Source organism: Xyrauchen texanus, chromosome 27, assembly GCF_025860055.1.
Source record: "Xyrauchen texanus isolate HMW12.3.18 chromosome 27, RBS_HiC_50CHRs, whole genome shotgun sequence".
Taxonomy (NCBI): domain Eukaryota; kingdom Metazoa; phylum Chordata; class Actinopteri; order Cypriniformes; family Catostomidae; genus Xyrauchen; species Xyrauchen texanus.
In genome coordinates this window covers 30,883,078-30,907,821 of record NC_068302.1, presented here as the reverse complement: position 1 = coordinate 30,907,821, position 24,744 = coordinate 30,883,078, and the positions used below count along the sequence as shown (strand labels likewise).

At 36.1% G+C, this 24,744-nt stretch overlaps 1 protein-coding gene and 1 pseudogene across 1 annotated transcript; one reads left to right on the top strand and one right to left on the bottom strand.

The window, feature by feature from the left end:
* LOC127620954 (cAMP-specific 3',5'-cyclic phosphodiesterase 4D-like) overlaps positions 1 to 10,395 on the top strand; it is a 202,297-nt pseudogene extending 191,902 nt beyond the window's left edge.
* Positions 10,396 to 12,369: 1,974 nt separating this feature from the next.
* rab3c (RAB3C, member RAS oncogene family) lies at positions 12,370 to 22,558 on the bottom strand. The gene is made up of 5 exons (XM_052094344.1): positions 22,415 to 22,558; positions 18,623 to 18,838; positions 15,004 to 15,122; positions 13,587 to 13,711; positions 12,370 to 13,058 (listed from the first exon to the last, which is right to left on the bottom strand). Exons 1-5 carry the CDS (start codon positions 22,430 to 22,432, stop codon positions 12,868 to 12,870), a joined length of 669 nt encoding a protein of 222 aa, XP_051950304.1. The 5' UTR covers positions 22,433 to 22,558; the 3' UTR covers positions 12,370 to 12,867.
* Positions 22,559 to 24,744: the final 2,186 nt, after the last annotated feature.

Genomic DNA, 24,744 nt, shown 5'->3' with positions numbered 1-24,744 from the left:
TGGCTACTGCAGTTGAATTTTCCTATTGGCTGTTGCGGTACTTCGTGACGTAAGCGTGACAGCTGACGTAAGCAGGTTCCAGCTCACCACGCCAGATTCATGTACATGTCGTCTTGCGACCGTGTGAGGAGTAATAATAACATAGAGTCTGACAGCAGCTGTCAATTAATCCGTCACTACGAGTCTCAGGTGCCCCCGCTCAGCCCCGCACTCGGTTCGTTCCCTCTATCCCCGCCGGGGTCTGCCCACTTTTCCTGCATTTTCAAATATTTCTAGTGGGTGGAGTCAGACTCTGAGCAGGTGTTTAGTTACCCTTTAATAAAGTCTCAACTTTCAAATTTGGTCATTCAAAGAAAATTAAACCATAAATAGGCCTACTATTTTGTGGCTCTTTAATGTGTCGTGACAGATTGCCTCAGTTAAAGCTGCTCGTGAACCAATCATCTTTTCCTTGGTTAATTTATAGCATCAAATAGGCTAAACATGAATGTAGCCTACATCAGAAGGACTGTCGTTTTTTCCGCGGAAAGATGTCAGTACAGTAGCCTACAATCCATTATTCAAATTCAAATCCACCGACGTTAATCTTCTCTCTCCTGACTACTTTGTCGGACAAAAATGGCGTATTATGATTGATTGATCAGATCGCCAGTCAATCAAACTCCCGGCAAATGTTTTTTTTTTACATTTTATACACCCCCACCCCCGATGAAACCGGTATTACCGGTGTTGTCACAAGTCGATTAATCGAATCGAAATCGAATCGGACCGGGAAAAAATTAATCGTTAGATTAATCGATGCATCGGAAAAATAATCGCTAGATTAATCGTTTAAAAAATAATAGTTTATCCCAGCCCTAAAGATTATGATTGCAATTCCATATGGTGACACTAGAGGCACCAAAATTACACACATCAGTTTTAAAATAATCCTAATGCACAGAACCCCATATGTAAAAGATATCTAACTTTATGTGTGACATCTTGTGCCAATTCAGGAGCTTGAAGATGTAAATAAATGGGGCCTTAATGTCTTCAAAGTCACTGAATTTTCTGGGAACAGACCATTAACGGTTATGATGTACACAATATTCCAGGTACTTTTCTTTACAAATGTTTCTTATCTGTTTCTCAATCTTTCATAAGTTTCTTATTTGCTTTAATCTCTTTTTTATAGAGCATGTATCACTTCTTAGAGAGGCAGCTAACAAGGATGTAACGTGTGTGTTATCTATCCCCTGTAGGAGAGAGACTTGTTAAAGACGTTTAAAATTCCCCTTGATACCTTTATCACCTATCTGATGACTTTAGAGGACCATTACCATGCTGACGTTGCCTATCACAACAATATCCATGCTGCTGATGTCACACAGTCTACTCATGTTCTATTATCAACCCCTGCCCTTGAGGTACAATACTGCCCCAGTATGCAATGCTGTTAGTAGGCCGCTCCACGTTAGTCATGCTTTTTGCTTTGTCGGGTTTTGGCATAAGTTTAGCAAGATGGATCATAAAGAAAGATTAAAACATTTTAAAATCTTCAAAAGGGTAATTATGTGAGTTTTTAAATACCTGTCTGTGTGTTCTCTTTATTGTTTTCAGGCTGTGTTTACAGACCTTGAAATTCTTGCTGCCATATTTGCCAGTGCAATACATGATGTTGATCATCCTGGTGTCTCCAACCAGTTCCTCATTAACACTAGTAAGTCTATGGCAGTCCTATCATGTAGCATAAGAACATGGTAAAGAATCTGCCTAATTATTTAATATTTAAGTGGAACCTACTATCATTTATTAATTTATAGTTTTTATTTAAATGCATTTATATTTGTATTTACATATATTTATTAGATAAATAATACTTTCATTATTATTTAAATATTATTTAATATTTAAATAGATTTACAGCTTAGTGGGGCCATATTCTACACTTTTTTGTGGCATTTTTATTGCCACTTTCAATGTTACCCAAACAGCTGTAAATAGTTATCCATGACCATTTTTAATTAAACAGGCTTTTTTGCAACTAAAGCTTTAAGACTACTATATGTGAATGACCTCTGTTGTGATTGCTTAGCCTCTATGTTTCGGCATAGTTCACACTGTCCTCCGTCAAGTTAAATTAAATAGTTGAAAACTTAATACATTTACATTTGTTCATTTAGCAGATTGTATGGTAAGAGGTAGACCGATATATCGGTTTTACCGATTAATCAGTACCGAATTATTGCTTTTTGGAACTATCGTTATCAGAGAAAATCCCTGCTGATAAATTTTTTTATTTCTGAAATTTCAATATACAAAGCTCTTCATCTGGTGAATATATTGGCTAAATTCAGCTTCATTTGGTTAATATTTACATATAGAGCATTGTAACGGAGACAAGTCCCTGGTATATTTCGGGCTTGTTTATAGTTAAAAGTCCCGTGTTATGCACCAAATTGTAATTTTTCTGGTTATTATTGGGATTTTGGTTGCGCAGTAAATTGCTTTTGAGTTTTAGACTTTCGTAGCCTCAATATTTTTGCCCTTCATAGTAAGGAACAATTTTTTTTTTATCATTCTATACATCGATTTGAAAATACAAAACAAAAAAAATCTAGTCAAGTCATTTTTATTTCTATAGTGTCTTTCACAACACACATCGTTTCAAAGCAGCTTTACAGAAGATCAGGCATTAACAGAAGATAAAACTGTAATATCTATAATGTCTTAGAGTCATCATTGTGTAGTTTGATAAAATACAATTGTGAATTGTGTTATAACCCCAGTGAGCAAGCCGAAGGCGACTGTGGCAAGTAACACAAAACTCCATAAGATGTTGGTTAATGGAGAAAAATAACCTTGGGAGAAACCAGACTCACTGTGGTGGCCAGTTCCCCTCTGGATAACATCATGAATAAAATGCCAATATTAATTATTTATAGTGCAAGTCATGGTTTAAAATTAGTAAATTAAGTAAGTGTTAAGGGTCAGTGTTTAAACAAAAATGTTGTATGTACTGTAAGATTAATGACTAATGTCTTTGAAGTCCATCCTGGATTAACTGCAGAAGTTCACATAGATGCTGCTATAGTCCTTTGTTAGTTGGCTGATGAAGTGTTTTGTTGGCAATTAATTGATAGATGTGTTCCATTTCAAGAGTGTAGTCCATCATTAGACCGAGGTGATGCAGGCAGAGATCAGTGAGGTGCATCGCATTTCAAACTGGCCGGTAATTTCGGTAAGGTCTATCCGAAGTCCAAGGTTCAGGCAAAGGCATATGAAGTATCCCATGTATTATGGTTGGAGTTGGCATCAGTTCATCCTCTGAAGTTCATCGTAATAGACTGAAGTGATGTTTGGCTGGCTCCGGCTGCTATTAGTCATCATCACACAGCGACACGTAGCAGTGGAGTCCAACATGAAGCAGGAATGGAGCTGGATCCAGCCGGTTCTGGTGACCTCATGATAGGAGTCCTGAGGTTGAGACAGGGAAACAAATAAAATATATTAGAACAGATGCCATTCAATTTATTGCAGAGTTATAGATCATGATCACTGTTTCTGGTTCTGGCAGACCTAACTAAAGCAGCCTAATTGTTAGTTGATGGATAAATTAGGTGTATGCCTGGCTAAATAGATGAGTCTTTAGTCTAGACTTAAACTGAGGGAGTGTGTCTGCATCTCGAACAGTGTTAAGGAGACTAGGAGAAAAGGATTTACCTCCTTTTGTGGATTTTGATATTCTAGGAAAAATTAACAGGCCAGAATTTTTCAATCGTAATGAACGTGATGGAATATAGCATGATCGAAGGTCACTTAAGTACTGCAGAGCTAGACCATTCAAAGCTTTGTACGTAGTTAACAGAATTTGAAAATGAATATGAAATTTAACAGGTAGCCAATGTAACGATGATAAAATGGGGCTAATATTATCATATTTATTTATTGATCTTGCTGGACATCCTCCCAGTAATGCATTACAATAATCTAGTCTTGAGCATGAATTAGTTTTTCGGCATCAGCAACAGTGTCGTAATTTAGCAATATTTCTTAGGTGGAAGAATCCTGTTCTACAAACATTGGTCATTTGATTTTCAAAGGACAGACTGGTATCAAATCACACAAGTTCTTCGCTGTTGAAGATGATGTAACATTACATCCATCGAGAGTAAAATTATATTGTAGTGGCTTATTTTTAGAGGTTTTTGGTCCAATAATTAGTACCTCTGTTTTGTCGAAATTGAGTACCGGTAGAAGGAAATTTCTGGCCATCCAATCTTTTATTTCATTGATACACTCTGCTAATTTGGAAATTTGGCTTTGAAGAAATATAAAGATTAGTATCTATCTATCAAACTATCGGTCGATTAATTGGTTATTGACATTTCCCCATCACCTTAGTTATCAGAATTGACAAAATCCACTATCGGTCTACTTTAATGTTGATGTGTAAATGTGGGCAGACTTATTATAATGTGCTCAGGGTTGTGATGTCATAACCACATACATTTCTGAATGTCCTGTTTGTACACCTTTGCCATAAATGGGAGGGAACTTTGCATTATGAAAGTTAGATTATGTCTACATAGTACATCAAACTATTATATAAAAAAATCCTGTTTTTCTTATAATGGTTTTAAAGGTTTATCTTTAATGAAACACCAAGTTGCTTCTAGAATCTATCTGCCTACTTATCTGCTACTTTGCAATGCCCGGTGTTTTCATGCCTCTCAAAGCTACTTTTAGCACAAACATGTTGTTTAAAGTAGTGTGCTAGTTTGCAGAAGAATTAATATGCATTTAAGCTGTTATTACGTGCACCGGCAGTCAGTCGAACAATTTTTACATGCATGTGCCAGGAGGGAAACATGTGTCTGTGATTCACAATCAAAGCTCATGTGTCCCGCCCTCACAGCTGGTCAAACTTCTCAATGAGTAATGATTGTGGGACCAGTGGTGCTTGTCACAAATTCAGTTTGAAGACAAGAGGAGAGTTGTAGGTTAGTGCCATGAGGCCTTCAATTTTGAATATAACGTATGTAAGAGGGACTCCTTTAAGGAATAGTTTACCCAACAATTTTAATTCTGTCACTGCAACCCTCATGTCAAACTTGCGGAATTTATGTACACAAATCTCGTTTCCATATAAGGACAGTTAATAGTGACCACATCTGTCAAGCTCCTACAAAAAACACCATAAAAGTAGAACATATGACTTGTGCACTCTATTCCAAGTATTTTGAAGACATGTGATTTGTTTTTGTTTTTTTGTTTTAAGAACAGACTGAATTTTAGGTTGTTATTCAGGAAAAACTTTCCCTCCACTGCCACTCTCAAATTTCATTTTCCAAGTTGCAGTGCTTATACAGGTCACATGAGTTTTTGTAATTTCCCAATCTTTTTTTCTCCATTATTTCCTATTCTTACCATCCCTAAAAATTTGTGACAAAAAAACTAAAATAATTAGCAATACAAAAGCTGTTGAAAAAGGACAAGTAGTAAATGTTATCTGAACATACATATTGTACAGTCATTGTCTTTCTGTTCCCAGACTCTGAGCTGGCCCTCATGTATAATGATTCATCTGTGTTGGAGAATCATCACCTGGCTGTAGGTTTTAAACTGCTGCAGGAAGAGAACTGCGATATCTTCCAGAACCTGACCAAGAAACAGCGGCAGTCACTTCGCAAGATGGTCATTGACATTGTAAGTCATGATATTAAATATGTTGTTGGCCCCACTTGAATATATCACACTGGACTGTTGTCCAATAGGATGTCAACTCTTCCTCTTGACATATATTTTTGTTACTTACAGTAATTGCCTTGATATTTTAGGAGAAAACTGTATTATGGAGCTAAACTCTCATTTTAAAGATAGGTGTAAAATCATTTAAAGGTGATGTAACTTTTTTATTGTCAAAATATGTTATTCTATCCCAGTTTATTGTATATAGACAACAATAATGATGCCATTTTTGGGGTTACCTCCTCCAGAAGTATACAAACTGATGTTTATATTTTAAGTATCCTGCTCAACCCCACCCATCCTTTTCTAGCTCAACTTACAGTGTGAGTTTGGGATGTGGCTACTTGTATTAAGCTGTCCAGTTGGGGAAATATGAACATCCTTGGCAGATGTTACAGAGGAAACAAAATGTAGCAAGAAAATTTTCTGCGGGCCATTAAAGTTTAAAAACCATGGCGGTGGCTGACAACTTTTTTTTAAAACGCTGGCGGGGAAAGAGTTAAGGGCTAATTATTTACCCTCCTTCTCTCCAGCTGAAACAAATGATTATTGTCCATCTTACTTTGCAGGTTCTGGCCACAGACATGTCTAAACATATGAATTTGCTGGCTGATCTGAAAACCATGGTGGAGACCAAAAGGTGACCAGTTCAGGAGTATTACTACTGGATAACTACTCAGACCGGATACAGGTTTGTCCTCAATACTGATATTCAATAGCTGTATTAAAGAAACGTCCTACAAATTTTTATAATGTGAGATCAGACAAGTCCAATGTTCGGCATTGTTACTTAACCAAGACAAGATTAGATTCAAATGTGAGAATGGTCCCTAGATTGCTATTTCTTTCAGCATTGTAGATATCTTGGCAAAGGATATTATTTGACAAAGATAGATAGCCTTTAAGTAGGTAATTTCCGACAAATATAGAACAGGAATATGATAATAGAAACATGGATATGCCATGGATTGTTCTGGAAATGTGAGTATCAAATGGCTGCTGACAGATTTGGGGTTTTTGTATGTCAGGTCTTGCAGAATATGGTGCACTGTGCGGACCTTAGTAACCCCACTAAGCCGCTGCAGCTGTACAGGCAGTGGACGGACCGCATCATGGAAGAGTTCTTCAGCCAGGGTGACAGGGAGAGGGAGCGTGGCATGGAGGTCAGCCCCATGTGTGACAAGCACAATGCATCTGTCGAGAAGTCCCAGGTAAAATAATACATCCACTAAAAATTACCTTGGGCGTAGTTGGTTAAATAAAACAGAGTTAGTTCTCAGTTCTCTGACGTTTTGAGTCCATTGTAAATATTTGGGATATATAGTGTACACCACTGTTCTAAAACCAAATGTTTTCTTTTTTATATTTTAAGTCACATAAATGTCTATAGATTCTAAATAGTGCTTCTAAGAATCTATTACTAAAAGAAATGTCTTCGATGAATAAGCACTATGCAAGATGATATTATGAAAACCCATCTTCCAACATAAAATAAAAATAAAAAAACTGTTGCTCTCTAGGTGGGCTTCATTGATTACATCGTGCACCCTCTGTGGGAGACGTGGGCTGATCTTGTGCACCCAGACGCCCAGGACATCCTGGATACGCTGGAGGACAACAGGGAGTGGTATCAGAGCACCATTCCCCAGAGCCCCTCTCCTGCGCTGGACACCAGCAGCGAGGGCCGCCGCACTGCTGGTCAGGAGAAATTCCAATTTGAATTGACTCTAGAGGAGGATGGTGAATCAGACACGGAGAAGGACAGCAGTAGCCCTCCTGATGAGGAGGAGGAGGAGGATGATGATGAGGAGGAGGAGGAGGATGAGGAGGAGGAAAACAGTTGCAGTGACTCTAAAACTCTTTGCACACAGGACTCCGAATGTACAGAAATCCCCCTGGATGAGCAAGTGGGGGACGGACAGGAAGACGATGAGGAAGAGGAGGAACAGGAAGGCGAAAGGGAAATATCAGAATCCTGTGTTTTAGAGGAAGAGGAGGAAGAGGAGGAAGACACTGAACACTGAACACATAACACAGTATGACACGGCATCTGAACTTTTTTATATTAGAGACGAGAAACACTTATTTATGGTTACAATATTCGTTTTTTTTTCATTGTCTATTTTGCATACTTCATTGTTCAGAAGTGCTTTTTAAAGTTCGCCTTTTAAGCTGTTTTTATTGATTCATTTTATTTCCTGTTTTTGCTCTCAGGAATAGCTTTTCCACTCCCATCTTTCACTAAAAAAGACAAATGTAAGGTTGAAACAGCTAGAATATGTCATTAATATCTGGTTTGTGAGGTACTGTTTTTTTCTCTCTCTCGACTGAAGCAGTATTTCAAAAACATTAACTAAAAATCAGTTGTTGTTTTTTTTTACTGTTTTTTGCCAACAATATACACATTTTTCCTGTTTATCTGAAGAAAAGGGGTCATTTGAAGCATTTCAGCAGACAAACATTTTGGTAAAGATCACTACAAGCTTTGAACTTCATGTCTTCCTTGATGCCTTGAATGTGTTATTTACCTGGATTTTGTTGTCTGTTGAGTCTGCGTATCAAGCATTATTTAAAGTGAATGGACGCAGTACCAAAGTGAAATGAAAAGACTCATGAGACTCAATTATCATACTGAAAATTCGTTTTTTTTGTTTTTTTCAACCACTGTTTGTTGCACTTAAATTTCTGTAAACAATGAGTTCTGTAGTTCTTTAAACCTGTCTCTTCAACTTGGTGATACATAAGTATGGCCAAATTTTAACATTGAACTTTTATTTTATTCCTCTGAGTACAAAAGCTGATGATTCTGTTCTTAAAACAGCTTGAAACAGCCTTTTAATATGTTTCTTACCTAACTTAGATTGTTCAAATATCAATACACTTACGAAGGAGTAAAATTAAACCTGGCAATCACTTTATACAGTTAATAATAATAATAATAATAATAATAATAGTAACAATTACTTTTATATTATTACAAATAATAATAATATAATATAATAATAATTTGTAATAATACGTTTTATTTATTTTTTATTATTATTATTATTATTGCCGGATGTTTTATTCTGTTTGTCCTGCTCAATTCTTGTGGTGCCATATGTCCCTTTTTACCTTCATTTACCTCTTTCTGTTTTACCACGATCACAGGACAATCAGCTTCAGTGCAAAGCTTCATTGTATGTGTGAATTTGGATGCACTGTACTTTTTTGTTGTTTCAGTTTTATTTTTCTTGTATTTATTGTTTTGTTATTTTTGATCTTGCCAAATATTTCCACTTATAATTATTTTAATGCTGCATTACTCATCTCTGCCAAGTGACCTATTGTATAAACATTATTTTTTATAATTTTTACGCTAGCATTATTTATTAGCTCTCTTTGATGTGCTTGTAGCATATTAAAGCATTTTAGTAGCATCAACAATGCCGGCTTATGAGTCAGTTTACCTAAATCTATTTTAATTATACATATGCAGTAAATATACTTAGTCAAATGTATAAAATAATGTATGATATTGAAGCCTTTTGAAACTGCCCTTTTTCATTGCTGTCTTTATTTACTTTATTTAAAACTCATTCTGTTGCCAAGTTTTTAAATGTGGTCATTTATGTTTTGTTTAGACTTTTTATTGTCTCTATTCACTACATTGTTTCTCATTTCTGTCTGTTTACATGCGTGTATTTATTGTGCTGTACAGTACATATTGTTGCTCTTTTGTTGTTGTAAATTATTATATCATCCCTTTTGGTGATGGTGTTGTATTATGGAACTCTTACTGAGAGAATGTTTGTTATTCTTAGTATATAATGTACCCATTGATATGTGTCTCTAGAGAGATTGCGTAGAGAAAGGGGAAAGCCAAATTATAGTCATTATTGTGTTTTATTTCCCATTCTTTCTTTTTCAAAGAAAGTGGTTCCGTGGCCTGAGGGTTGTGCCTTAAAGTTAGTTCTTTACTTTTTCTCCTCTGGCTGTACTAAAGAAACTACTGGTTGGAAATCGATCTAGATGTGTTTGTTGTTTTCCTCTTGTGAAGGACAAATGATCCCAGGAAAAAGAAAAAAAAAACATATTTTATAGACAAAAGCGTCAGACCTCATCAGACACGGTAAAAGCAGGCCAAGGCGTGGAGGGTTTGGGTTTGTGACCAGCTGTAAGAAGAACATCATATTTTGGTCTGTGTTCATCTGACTGAAACATTCTAGAACATCTAAAACATTCTAGAACATTTGTGTTTCATGCAATATGAAAGAAAACACATTTTGTTGTGGGGGATTACAGGGCATTTTTGTTTCCAGATCAAGAGAGAATTTAGAGCATCTTCACAAAAACCCCAAACTTCAAGTTGGGACTCATTTTGACACATATACTGTAGAATTGCCCTATGTGGATGAAATCAGTGCATCCTTCTACTTTTTTTTTTAAATCATGACAAAAATACACAAATCGAATTTGAAAAAGATATTTAGGGATAACTATTTTTTGTTCTGTGACTTCAATGACAAATTGTCTGGAGGGTTTCACAAGACAGTGTTGTTGTTTATTGCAGTCTATTGGATAGAACTTTAGAAATCAAATTTACGTATGAAAACTGGTAAAATCCAATAAAAATGTTTTTTTTTTTTTTTTTATATATGCACCAAAATAAAAGCATGGGTTGACTCAAAGATAATGTCTCTTATTTCCTTTGAAAATAACCTGCAATCACTCTTAGATAATAATCTAAGAGAGATTGTTTAATGAAATGACTTTAAATGTGTACTCGGTAATTGAAATGTTGTGGCCCATGTGGCAGTTATGTTGGACTTTGTACTAACACATTTCTGCATGGATGCAGCATCAGACAAAAGCAACAGTGTCCGGTTACCAATACCATTGTAGAAATGTGTTATTAACAGATAACCATTAATAATGTATTCATTGAGCCAGACAATAGGGGGGATACCAATATACATTTAGTATGTGGCTTGTCATGTGATCTCAACATGGCAGTCCTTATAAGACTGCCCTGCTCCATGTAAAATAAAACCGCTTTTATTAGGCTTCTTATATGACAGGATTCTGAGTGTACATAATTAAAAAAATTATTCAAAGGCACTATTTAATTTCTTTTTGCAAAATGTATATGTGTGCAATTTCAAATAAAAACTTTGAAGACAGGTTGACAAAGCCATACGATCGACAGATAGATTATATTGAGTAGCCTTATCTAGAGCCATGATATGACTGGCCTTGTATGTTTATTAGGTTGGCTTGACAAACATACTGTTCTTCTGCTGAAGGGTTTTCCAAAATCCTTACACAAGAACAAAACTATCAACCGTAAGTAACTCCTAGAGCTTTCAAGCTACATCAACCAAACTTGGCACTTCAGACTGTTCTGACTTGTGTTTACATCTTTTCTAACTGATTGAAATTACAGTATTTATACAGTGGTTGATAAAAATCCCAAATAATCCCATAGACATTCACTGTCAGTATGTTCAAACGGGCCAAGACTATTAAAAATCCAATTGTAAACAAATTCACAAGTAAAAAAACACACAAGGCTGGCCATTTCATCAAAGTTTTTCTAGCAAGTCAGTCCACTGTCAGCCATCTTTGGTAACGCTCTCAGGAGGCTATTTCTTCTTGAATGGAGAAAGACGATGAGGGGCTAAAGGTGTACATGGCTGCTAGAACAGCGTATCACGATGCACTGGATGGGAGACCCTCACGGCAGCACGACTTGATCACAAGGTTCCTCAAGTGTGCGAGGAGATTGAATCCTCCAAAGCCGCGCTTGATTCCCTCTTGGGATCTCTCTGTGGTCCCAAAAAAAAAAAAAGTGGCTTGATTTATGTTATAGAACAAAACGTTCACATATCGTCAAGCAATGCTTACCACAGATCTTATCATGAATTGAAAAATCCCATTATAAAAACCCATAGGAAAATCCATAAGGAACCCAAGGTGAATTCCCTTCTGGGTTTTTGGACTCCAATCTGAACACTCATTTGTATTGTAATCCAAAGACCATGTCCACATTAATCCATTTAAGTTTGAAACCTTTGTTTTCAGTTTTCTAACATCATTGTTTTTCAACATATGCAGGTATTGGGGGCCTGGGTAGCTCAGTTGGTAGAGTGGGTCAGCCACTAATCGCAGGGTTGGTGGTTCAAATCCCAGCCCACACGACTCCACACTCCACGTGTGTGAATGGGTGAATGAGTCAACAGTGTAAAGCACTTTGAATACTGATAAAGTTAAAAAGGTGCTATATAAGTGCAGACCAAAATAAAATAAAAATCTTTACAAGCGTTAGTCAAACTAACATTTACCTATCTAGTTATATTGTAATTTTTGACAGTTGGAGTTTGAATTAACAAGCATTCCATCAGTGTAAGTCTTGATTTTGATCATCTTCTGTGCGAAAGCCGTGATTCTGATTAGTTAGAGAAGACAGCAACACGAGTCAGAGTTTGGTGGAGATACAGATAAATTTGATTTCGGTTTAAGGATTTTCTAGCAAAACCCTAAACCAAGTCTGTAGAATAACAGTATGTTCGCTTTGTCAAGCTGACATATTTAATAACCTGATCCGTCTGGATATGAAAGAGTGGATCTGGACCCCAGAACCATTTCAAGGCCACATTTATTTTGTCCGTAGTTTTCAGCATTCGCAATCACACAAACATATCCAACCAACTCATCAGCAAAATGCAAAAGTACAACACCCTCTCAATACACTACGCAGAAGTTAGACAAGTATATAGAATTTATAAATTTACAGATATTCAGAATTCCCCTGAGAGACATGGGAATGATTGTGGAGCCTCTAAAGTTCAACTAATTTCTGCTTTGCTAAAATTATTAATACAAGATTTCGCGATAAAGGGAATATGTGTAAACTAACAACCCCTGAAATAAGACCTGTATACTGATATAATGGCATAAAGGAAGGACAAGGTTAGACACTTGTGTTTGGCACAATCTTGCTAGTTTGCTATGTTGGTTGTCTTAACACCAATAAAAACAGGAGCTGAAGCCAGGCCAAAGATTTGGGGTTCTGCAACTTATTTTCTGTCTCAAAATACGGAAGCTTGGCAACAGCGCTCGAGCCACTAAAGCAAATAGCCTGAACAGAAAGCACTAGCAGCTACAGTCAGACTGTTGAGGAGGCGTTGGGTTGTCGGTCAGTCTGGTAGTGGGTGTTCCCGTGGTAACAGCTGGGTCAGCCTCAAGAGTGTCGGACATCTTGTCACAAATGATGTCCACCAAGCGTTCAAATGTCTGCTTGATGTTGATGTTGTCCTTTGCGCTTGTCTCAAAAAACTCAAAACCTTTTGGGAAAGAGAGATTTATGGTAAGTGACTGAAATTTTACTCATGAAGAATTGTTCACACAGCAGCAGAATACAGTTGTCAGTGGTGTTTTAGAGTGCTAAATATGGTTACTTTCACACACAGTTTTTTATTTTATTTTTCCTCCTATGTGGAATGACCAATTACCATTGTGCTCTAAGTCCTTGTGGTGGCGTAGTGACTCACCTCAATGGTTTCTGGGCACATCTTATCATGTGGCTTGTTGAGCGCAATACCACAGAGATATAGCGTGTGTGGAGGCAACTCACTATGTGCCCCACTGAGAGCAAACCACATTATAGCGATCACAAGGAGGTTACCCCGTGTGACTCTACCCTCCCTAGCAACCGGGCCAATTTGATTGCTTAGGAGACCTGGCTGGAGTAACTCTGCATGGTGGAACTCCAGGGGTGGTAGCCAGCATCTTTACCACTGAGCTACCCAGGTCCCACACAGTTGTTGGTTATTAACAAATAAACAGAATATAAACAGTATTTTTCTACTCACCCAGTTGTTCTGCGAGTAGTCTTCCATTGTCCACAGAAACTATCCTCTCCTCTTCCATGTCACATTTGTTTCCTGCGAGGATCACCTGGGCATTGTCCCAAGAGTATGTCTTAATCTGGGTCGCCCTTACACAAGTAAAAAAAAAGACTTGTTTTCAGACACAATGCAAGTGATACTGTACATCCTCAAATACAAAATGTACCAGATTTATAACAAACAAATAGTTTGATTGTATCAATATGTCATAGTGCAACACAGAATCAATGGAGACTTTGTGTCAAGTCTAACCTGTTCTGGGAAAAGAATACTGCTTCAGTCCACGTTGTGACAGAGACTCTAAATGTCTGCTAAAGCAACATTCTCTTTGCGTTCTCTAATTAGGGGTGTAATTGTCATTAATCACACTATCATTGAGGGAATGTGAACTTAAGTGCTACAATTTGATTCAGACCCTCAAAGTGCTCGTTAAATTTGTCAGGTCAACATGATTAAATTGTTTTTTCTTACTGAGCTAACAAGACAACCAAATCACAGAACTGTGCATTTTAACTTCACTTTTCCAAAGAAATTCATTTAAATGTAAAATGTAATTGTCCGCAACCGTGGTCATTTGTACTTGTCTAAACAGTCCCACAAAAGAGTCTTTACACTTGAGTGACACATTTTAATTATAGCCATGGCTGAAGATGGTTGTTAATTAATCTATTAAAAAATGTAGTCAAATGTAAAACACCTATCAAATTAACTGAATTACTTGCTGAATTAAATATTTTTAATTTCAGGTAACAGATTTCAAGATATAGGTTTCAGTTTAACATCTTGTGTATCCTCGAGCCATTGCATTTCAAATTACATTTATTTAGATCCATTTTTTTTCTTAAATAACTAAGGTCCTTTAAAATTTTGTGCATTAAAGTTAGAAATAAAAATAATTATTTTATTCTAATCACCCAACCCATATTTCTTTCTGTCTTCCGTGAAACACAAAATGTGATGTCAGACAGTGTGTTAGTTTCTGTCACCATTCACTTTATATTTGAAAATGTAATGGTTACTGAGGCCTAACATCTTTTGTTTTTATATTGAAGAATGAAAGGCATATGGATTTAAAACAACATGAGGCTTAGTAAATGATGACAGAATTTTGATTGTAGGGTGAACTATCCCTTTAAATACAATTAAATGTGGAATTTTACTGTCACTCAAGTAAATTTTTTGGCTAGATACTTCAAATGTTGGCACATTACTTTAACATACATAAGTATTATTTCTCTGTACATCTTACACCCCTGTTTTAATCCCAGTACACAGATTTGGAGTGATAATATAGCACTATGTAAAAAGCATAAATGTCAATGAGTGAGTTGCTAAGACTGTCTGGGATGTAGAATTTTGACATGTTAGATCACTTTTTTACCAGTCCTGGACGGCAGCAAAAGACTCCTCATTAGTGATGTCATACATTAGGATGAAGCCCATGGCCCCTCTGTAGTAGGCTGTGGTGATAGTCCTGTACCTCTCCTGCCCTGCTGTGTCCTACAAATGCAATTAATAAAACCAGGAAGACAGCCAATGAATGTGAGTGATAAACATGTATATTCTTTATTATTAGATATTATTCTTATTATTTATTATTTTATTCCTGGTTCAATACAGGATAAGCTCAATCTACAGCATTTGTGACATAATATTAAATACCACTAAATTTAATTTCGACTGGTACCAAAAAAGGAAAAATCAACGTTACAATGGGGATTTTTGGAGGGTTTAAAGGGCAGATATATGTAGCTTATATTTTTATAAAAGCACTGGCATTCATTCTTCTGTTAAAACTCATGTATTATTTGAGCTGTAAATTTGTTTAAATTGTCATTTTTACAGTCATTTTAGGGTTTTATTTTTTTTGGCATTATATTGTCATAGCAAGAAATTTGTAAAATTGGCTATAACTTTACACAGAAAAGGTTAATACGTGATTTTATCAGACTAAATTCAAGTTAACACTCATTGTTTCTGTCCTGTCACTATACTTCTGGGAGTATTTTAATGTAAAAAAATTGGCCCACGTTCACTTCCATTGTAAGTGCTTCACTTTAACTCAGCATTTATTTATTTTTTAAAGAAAAGGAGCAAGTCAAAATAATTTTTTGTGGTTATTAAAACTTTATTTCTGTGGATTGATGAAATTATGAAACGAAATCTCAAAGGTTTTGCTTCTTCACAAATAAGGGCTTGTGCAACCTTTTTAGTTTTTTCGATCATTTTGGCTGTGTTAATGCTAACCAGTGGGGATTTCTTTAAGACCGCAAGGGAAGCTCAGCTTCCCCTATAATGTCAAAAAAATAATGGTCAAATATGTACTATTGTGTAAACAATTTATTGACTAAAAATGCGTTAGAACACGTTCATCTCGAAGACGAGTTTGTTCAGAATCAGCTACATTACATATAGCAGGTCGGCTGACTCGATTTACTTCTCATACATTCCCGTAGCGTCAGTGCATTTCCCTGTTGAAGCCGAGCGTCCATTGACTTCAATGGGGCTGCTCTGAACAGTTTTTTTCAGTGCTCCGAAAATAGACGGTCATTGGATAAATGCTGCGATTATGTCCCGCCCACGGACGCTCAGCGTCTCTGGGGGTGAATGAGGAATGGGCTGGCCGGGACTCCGGGCTTCCGCGTGATGATTGGAGGATCTGTCGAAAGACTGCATCTCCTTTTGATTGACAGCGAATCTGTACTATAAGAAGTCACTGAAGCTATTTCGCGCTCAGTCCCATCGCGGATTTCTCAAGTGTAGTCGAAAGACAAACTGCTGCAACCTATTTCTTTATATTTGTTTGCCGAAATTGCTAGTCAATTTGCATAATACATTTCACACAATTATACACCACATTCCTTGTTTCAGTTTTACCAAGTTTAATATATTTTGTTTTAGAGCGTCCGTTCGTTCGTTCGTTCATTCATTCATTCATACAGTAGGCTAGGCTAGCGTCGTACGGGTGAAACTGCGCATGATAGCAGACGGTGCTAATATTGTCGACCTGATTTTGGCGAAGCCATTTGAAAGTCTTCCTTACGAGGAAAAAATTAGAATTAAACAGCAGGGCAGATCAACACCTAAGATTGATTTAGTGCAAAAAATAGGGTAAATAAGTTTATAATGTAGGCCGAAAATGAGCTTCCCCTCTTTGAAAGACCAGCAGCCGCCACTGATGCTAACGGCATAAATTTGACCAAAGGTGTGTATTGTTTGGGGAATCAGTAATACATCTATAATACACTGTGTACACAAAATAGTTACACTCAGGACCTTCAGGATAAAAATGTCCCCATTGAAACCCATTAAAAGGGCAATATTTGATCCCAGTGCCATTAAAGCATAAAATCATGAATTCTATGATATTATGCTTTCATTCCAGAGCCCTGGCTTAAACATTTTTATTTTTTATATTTTCCACTAGATGGCTCAGTTTTTCTCATGTTTAGCCTATGGAGAAAATACATTATTTTTTACTGTTTTCTGTTTGCTGTATATAGAACCAATTGAATAAATGATGCAGCTAAATTTGTGTGGGTGTATTGGTATGTTTGTCAGGGTGTGTATTGTATGTTAAACTGGCATTTAAAGGCTTAAAATCCTGAAAATTAATGAATATTTGGTAGTTATGATCAGGACTGGTGTTGGTTAAAAAAGTCAGTGAAAGTGGAAAATAATATTAATATATAATATTTTTATGGCAGTTTTTTTGACCGGGACATTTTTGTCCTCTAAGGTCATGAGTTTTTTAATCTGACACTAAAATATGATCAAAATCAATGTTGATGCTAATCATTGCCATATCCCAGACTGTTATCAAATGTAACTGTGAAAATATAATTTTTCATATCATTCATAATTTTTAAAGCCTTAAAAGGAAATCACATCTCTTTTTAATTATTTGATTTATAGATTTCAAGATAAATATGTAATTACTATCATTTATACTGTACTATATATACATATATAAATTACTTCTTAAAATGTATGAAGCACACATTCAAAAAGCACATCTTAAGAAATATGACAATTTATGTGATAATTAATCGTGAAAGCCCTTAAAGGGACAATTAATCATCATAACTGGAGTGGTGGTGGTTTAGTGGACTAAAGCACATAACTGGTAATCAGAAGGTCGCTGGTTCGATCCCCACAGCCACCATTATTGTGTCCTTGAGCAAGACACTTAATCCAAGTTGCTCCAGGGGGATTGTCCCTGTAATAAGTGCACTGTAAGTCGCTTTGGATAAAAGTGTCTGCCAAATGCATAAATGTAAACGTAAATAACTGCAATTATTTTTTTTATAATTTCATAACTATGACAAACCTAGTTCACAGTCTCCATCACCATTCACTTTCATTGTATGGAAAGAAAAGATGCAATGAAAGTAAATGGTGACTGAGCCTAACATTCTGCCTAACATCTCCTTTTGAGATCCATGGAAGAAAACAAATCATAGGGTTTAGAACAAAATGAGGGTGAGTGGATGATGACAGAATTTTTGGGGTTAACTATCCCTTTAAAAAAGAAGATTTTCAGCAAGACCTGTGGAAATCTGCTGCATCTTTTTAATTATTTAGACTTAGCTCACTTTACATTTCCAAGATGTGATTGATTTGCTTTAGTCTGGGAAAACAGATGGAGTCAGTACAACAAACATGTGAGTGCACAAGGCAAAATCGAATATGAGAAATTATGTAGTGACTTGTGTTTTTCACCTCGTGAAGTAGCAGCATTCACGAAGAAAGTCTAAAATAGAAAAGTGTGCCACAATCTGAAGAACAGTTTTGCTAATGGGGAGATTAAAGGCCTAGATAAGTTGACAATGGCTGAAGCACTCTTGCAATAAAGCTGGTGTTAATCATCCCACCATGTGATGTTTACATTGCACAATTATACACCCCTTCAGTGCTGTACCAACCATGAATAACTGACGCAGTTTTTGTTGTTTTGGGAACAGTGGAGATTTTGACATGTGGGTGAGATGAAGACTTACCCAGATCTGAAGCTTGATTCTTTTGTCGTTCTTATACACAGTTTTGACCTTAAAGTCGATGCCCACCGTACTGACAAAGGCAGAGGTAAAGGTATCATCAGCGTAGCGGAAAAGGAAAGAAGTTTTTCCAACACTGCTGTTCCCGATTATCAACAGCTTGAACATGTAATCAAAGTTCTGATCAGAGTTCTGTTTGTTGTCTTGTGTAGCAGCCATCTAATGAGAACACAAAGAAATTATGCAATGAATGAATAAGTCAGACACTCTTATCAAATACCAATATAACAAACATTAACCTTTAACAAATCTCCTCCTATTCTCATCTTGCTCAAAAATGCATAAAATAACATTTAATTTCAACATTTGTTCACCCATCCATGGAAAGCATGCTGGAAAATGGAAATTCCCTGTCCAGTTTCATCATTGCTACAAAAGGTATTTATGTAGTCCCAACTCAAATGGATTAAATGAATAATTCACCCACAAATTAAAGTTCTCTCATCATTTACTCACCCTCATTCCATCCCAGATGTACATGACTTCCTTTCTTCAACAGAAAATATTTAAAGAAAAACAGAAACATATCTCAGCTCAGTAGGTCCTTATACTGCAAGTGGATAGTAACACGATTTTTGATGCTCCAACAAGCACAGATAATCAGCATTAACGTCATCCATATGACTCCAGTGGTTAAATTAATGTCTTCTAAAGTGATACGATTGCAATATTTAAGTACTTTTTAACTATAAATATTCACTTCTGTTAAGCAGTGGTATGCATGTTCATGAGAGGGCTCAGGTCACGCGATATGTGATAAGATATGTGGATTGACTGTCTCAGAAGTGGAGGCAATTGGAACTTGTCCTACGCCACCCGGATTGAGGTGAGTAACCGCATCACCACGAGGACATATTAAAGGGGTCCTATAATGCCATTTTTGTACAAGTTAATATGAATCTTTAGGGTCTAAATGAAAACTTTGTAATATACTTTTATTAAAAATTCTCATTAGTATTTTAAGAAAACACTAATTTTACCTGCTCAAAAACAGCTGTTTTCAGCACGCCGTTTCAGAGCATATGACTTTAAATGATAATGAGCTTTGGTCACCCCGCCCCTCCGTTCTGGAGTTATTCTCCGTATAACTGTTTTTTTTTTTTACATTACTTCTTAATCAGTACTTAGTGTTACCATGTTAATTGTAACACCTGCGTACACAGTTTTTAATAACACAATAACCATAACGTGTTGTTCATTATAAACGTGGGATTATGAATTATATTGAGAACGTCGTAACGTTATGGAAAACATGCTGTAATGTACCCTGAGTGTAAACATTAGCCACATTCATTGTGAAGCGTGCAAGCGATTTGCAAAGATTAATATAAAGGTTAATAAAACGTTACACTTACTTCTTCTGGAGGTGCAGAGGGAATATAAATAGTTGGTACCGAATCTTTTTTCAGCTGCAGCTTCTTAGCAAAACCAGCTTTATACTGACCCTCGTTTATAAAGCAGTCTGGTGAAAAATGATTCGCGCAAACATGAACGCATTGACGTTGCTCGTGGGGAATATTCCCATCGTAAACAAAACTCAGCCACTGCGTCTTCAGCGGTTCAGATTTAGGAACATCAAAATGACTGCTGTGTTCGTTATTACACAGAAGAACAGAACACCACAATCGCTTAGGCGCCATTCTGCTCCAGTGTATCAACAATGATGACGGACTATGATTGACAGCTCGCTCACGAGCGAGGGCGGGTCTGTGTTGAAACACTGCTGTCAATCAACAATCCTGGGAGGGGCGTCCGACCGTGTGATGTCACATGGTCGAACGGCTCGATTTGAGGCAGGGGAAAATATATAAGGAGATTAAAACAAAAACACTGGATGGATTTTTATCATAATAGGATGGTTGCGTACAGGCACAGCCAACACACATTTCAGTACAATCATCTTGAAAAAGTGCATGTACCATTATATGACCCCTTTAAGTAGTGGGAATTGTGCGTTCCAAATTGGGAGAAAATGGGATGAAAATATACAACAAAAAACAAAGTGTATGAACACTTCTTACCCACTGGGAATGTGATGAAAGAAATAAAAGCTGAAATAAATCATTCCCTCGACTATTATTCTGACATTTCACATGCTTAAAATATAGTAGTCATCCTAACTGGTCTAAGACAGGGAAGATTTTCTACATTTAAATTTCAGGACTTGTGAAAAACTGAGTTTAATTGTATTTGGTAAGTAAGGTGCATGTAAACTTCTGACTACAACTATACATCTGAGATGGCGTGAGGGTGAGTAAATGATGAGAGAATTTTCATTTTTGTGTGAACTATCCCTTTAAGTAAACTTACATAGAATAGAAAGCAATGAAATCAAGTTGTGGCAAAATGTTGTAGAATTTTGTTGCTTTGGTTTAGTTAACATGCAAAAAAACCCTTTTCATTTTTTAAGGGTGCTCTTTTAAATCCAGCATTTTAGAGTGTATGTGGGTCATTGGCAATGTTGTCCGAGGTGATAATAATTAGAAATCACGTATCACGTTCTTAGAAATGTAATGTTTGTGTCTATGTAATATATTAATACCATTAAGAACAAGGTATTAAAATAATATACTAATAACAATATTTTTCAAGGTACAAAATTGTTTTTACAAATACCGTATCATGACTTTTTGAGTCACGGATATCAAGACATTTTCTTAGAGTTACTCCGTTTGACTGAACAAAATATGCCTTTTCATAAAAATGTCTAAATATCTGATAATTCGTAAAAGACTCATACACAGTCATAAGGGTCTAAAGGGGTAATCTTTCTCTCTCTTTTTTTTCTGTCACATGACAACAAAATGGCTACTTGCAGTTATACCACCTGACTTTGATCTAGCAGACACATTTTTTTTTTTTTTCAAATATTATTATTTTTTAAAGCCAAACTGGTTCACTTCTGATTTTTTTTTTTGTAAGAAATAATAATAATAAATATTTTTTGATGACACTAAAACACTAATGCCAACATTTATTTTTTTTCAAGAATTTTAGCTTTTAATTACACTTTTTTATTATTATTATTATTATTATTATTATTATTATTATTATTATTATTATTGTCTCCGGACTGGTGTAACTTTGACATTTTGTCTAATTTTGTCTTTGTATGTCACTCTGTGGAAGTCAGCACCGGGAGCTGTCCATATGGCTGTATCTCAAATCCTATTGAGCTCCCAACCTAAAGCGTTTATAAGTAGGCCATCACAGGCACTCGCAAACTCGCCACGCACATATTATACCCAAAACTGTTGTCTAGGTAGGCAGCTCAATAGGTTTAGAGACGCAGCCCATGTCCTGTCTAAACGTTTTTAAAGGGGACAATGTCCCTGCCCAGCCGAGCTCAGGAAATGAAACACTTATTATTGTATTCTTCGCATCTATCATAACAAACATCGTCCAAAAAGAAGACTAGATTTAATGTGTAGCTACAACAGGCAAGAATTGGTTTTTTTTTTCGCTTTAAATGAGAACATAAACAATCAGGAATATTTGAATTAGCTGCTTCCCTGAATAAATTAGCTTGAATGATTGATTTTCTCTTGACTTATGTCACGTTTCATGAATGTAACCAAGCAGCTCTCTCCAACAATTATGTTTGTTATGTAAAATTACATATCTGTATTAAATACTTAGATTTTTGCAGTATGCCTAAATTACCCAATTATTTTCTTTTTGCGTGTCTCTCCATTTCGATCAAAAACATACTGAATACCGCCAAATCTCACTTACCTTCCCGTATAACTCCATTGTTTTAGAAAATCAACACGATAAACGGAGCCTGATTCTTATTAATCCTAATAAATTATATTTTCCTGTTGCGGAGAGGTGGAGTCGGCTGTTGGAATAAATGTTGGATGCAGTGATGCTTGCAATGGACGTCAGCAGAAACTCGCACTCTCCACCCATTCATCCTACATCCGCCCTGAGTGTGAGTTCTCGCAACCAACAGCAGGGGGCAGCGCTGTTCCCTATGGAATCAATTCCATGCCACATATATTTGCAAAAATATAAAGTATTGCAAAATAAAATAAAGTTTTGCAAAAGAAAAAAAGTATTGAGCAAAAAAAAATTTTTTTTTTAAAACAAAAATTAAGTATCACAAAAATAAAATAAAGTATCGAGAGAGAAAAAGAAAGTTTTGCAAACAAAAGTAAAGAATTGCAAAATATAAATAAAATATAGCAAAACCCAAGATATAATTAATTGCAAAAATCAATGACTGTTGTAAAAGAAACTAAACAACTTTGATCCTTTTTTATCTCTGCAACAGATTTTTAGGCAGCAATGATTTTGCCACACATCTTTTTCTTTGCAATGCCTACTAATTATTTTGCAACGCTCCTTTTAATCTGCATTTCCATCACGTGTGAGCTCGTGATACCGTTTTGCCTTTTGCGCTTCACTTTTCTGTGCGTTTCACTTTATGGCACTGTTTTGACGTGGGGGTGGAGTCAGGGGATTGGGGCGTGTACAACGGGCTCAGTGATGCCTCCCTGGAAGTTACCTCATTAGCTTGAGACACGGATCAAACATCATGGCCGAGCACAGGCATGCAGGTGGATCTCAGGTATGTAAAGTTGATTGTTCCCTTTTATTTAATTAGCATTAAATGTGCTTTAACAGCGTTTGCTTCAGATAAAAAAGTTAGAGATCAGTTAAAGCGGTGGATTTATTAGCCACACTCGCTAACGCGTCTGAAATAGCCAGCATCTGCAGTTTTTTTTCTCTCTCAATTGATTGGACTATTGATTGATTATTATGTTTACTTTATAGATTATAATTGTCTATACCATAGTATGTTGTCTTCTAAAAAAATGTAAGCTCCATATTTAAAAATATATAAATAAATAGATGTTACATTATCACTGTTAAAGGAGACAATAAATAGATTACAATTAAAAAGTTAAACGAAAGGTTAAAAGCCTTCCGTGGGTTGACTCTGTAGAGTAAAGGGTTCAAAAGAGTGTTACAATGAATGCAAACTTTAATACAGTGAAAAAGACACTCTATTAGCATAACATAACATGTAACATGTATATAAATAAATTACAATTTCCAACTTTCTTTTGAATGTACATGTACTAAAATAAAATATTTGATGCCATTAGTGTATCTTCATTTACTATTGCTATTATTTTGAATGGCCATGGACAATGAAGCAATGTGATAACAATTTTACCTGGTCAGAAAAAGTTGTCCATTAATTTACCTGATGAACTTTCACCTTTTGCTGACCCTTTATGCTTCGCAGAGCTAATGTGTGTTTCTAAATCACTTGCACCTTTATTAGCAACTGACACATAAGTGCCATCTTTACATGCATTCTGCTTCCTACGGATCTCGACCTGGACGAAAGCATGGGAATTTTTTGTGCAAATCTTCTGTAAATTTGTACTTTTCTTTGGGCATTGTTTCCACTCAGCTGTCAGTTGCTGCTACTGTCAAGCAACTGTTTAATGCCGAACACAACAGCGCTTCGTGCATTCGCGGATATATTGACAGGCAGGAATTTGGCCAATAGTTGCTGCAAGCCTCTTATAATTGACCAATTGGTGTTGCGAGTAGGCGGGACTTAAAGCAAGGGGTTAAAGCAATGCAAACATGGGCACACTCACAATAAAGTATTAGACCAGATGCCCATCATAATTCTACTAAAGCCGAATCATGGACATTTTTGCATTGTATATAATATTTTTCAAATATGTTGTTCCTTTTATAGTTTGGTATACATATTTTCCCATCTTTTAATCTACGCTGCCCATCTCCTAGCTGTAAAGCGTCTCACCATGTTTTATAGTGAGAATCCAGTCATCTGCAGAAAGCCATCAGAAGCATCTGAAACAGAAAGTTTCAGATCCACAAACCTTCATTTGTAAATCTTTGGAGATTTATATTTATTAAAAACGTAAAATGTTAGATGGTATAAGTAAAATACATGATTATGATTTTTGTTAAGATGTTTATGTTATGGAAGACAAATATGTGCATTATTATTGTGTTAAAGGGATAGTTCTACAAAAATTTCAAAATTCTGTTATCAATACAGGGTTGATGTTAAT

What these genes read in the sequence shown, in the direction of transcription:
- rab3c (XM_052094344.1), bottom strand. An exon ending in GAATCAAGCTTCAGATCTGG is followed by an intron (nt 15,123 to 18,622) that starts GTAAGTCTTCAT and finishes TTGCATTTGTAG; the next exon opens with GACACAGCAGGGCAGGAGAG. An exon ending in TTTGCTGCCGTCCAGGACTG is followed by an intron (nt 13,712 to 15,003) that starts GTAAAAAAGTGA and finishes TACTTGTGTAAG; the next exon opens with GGCGACCCAGATTAAGACAT.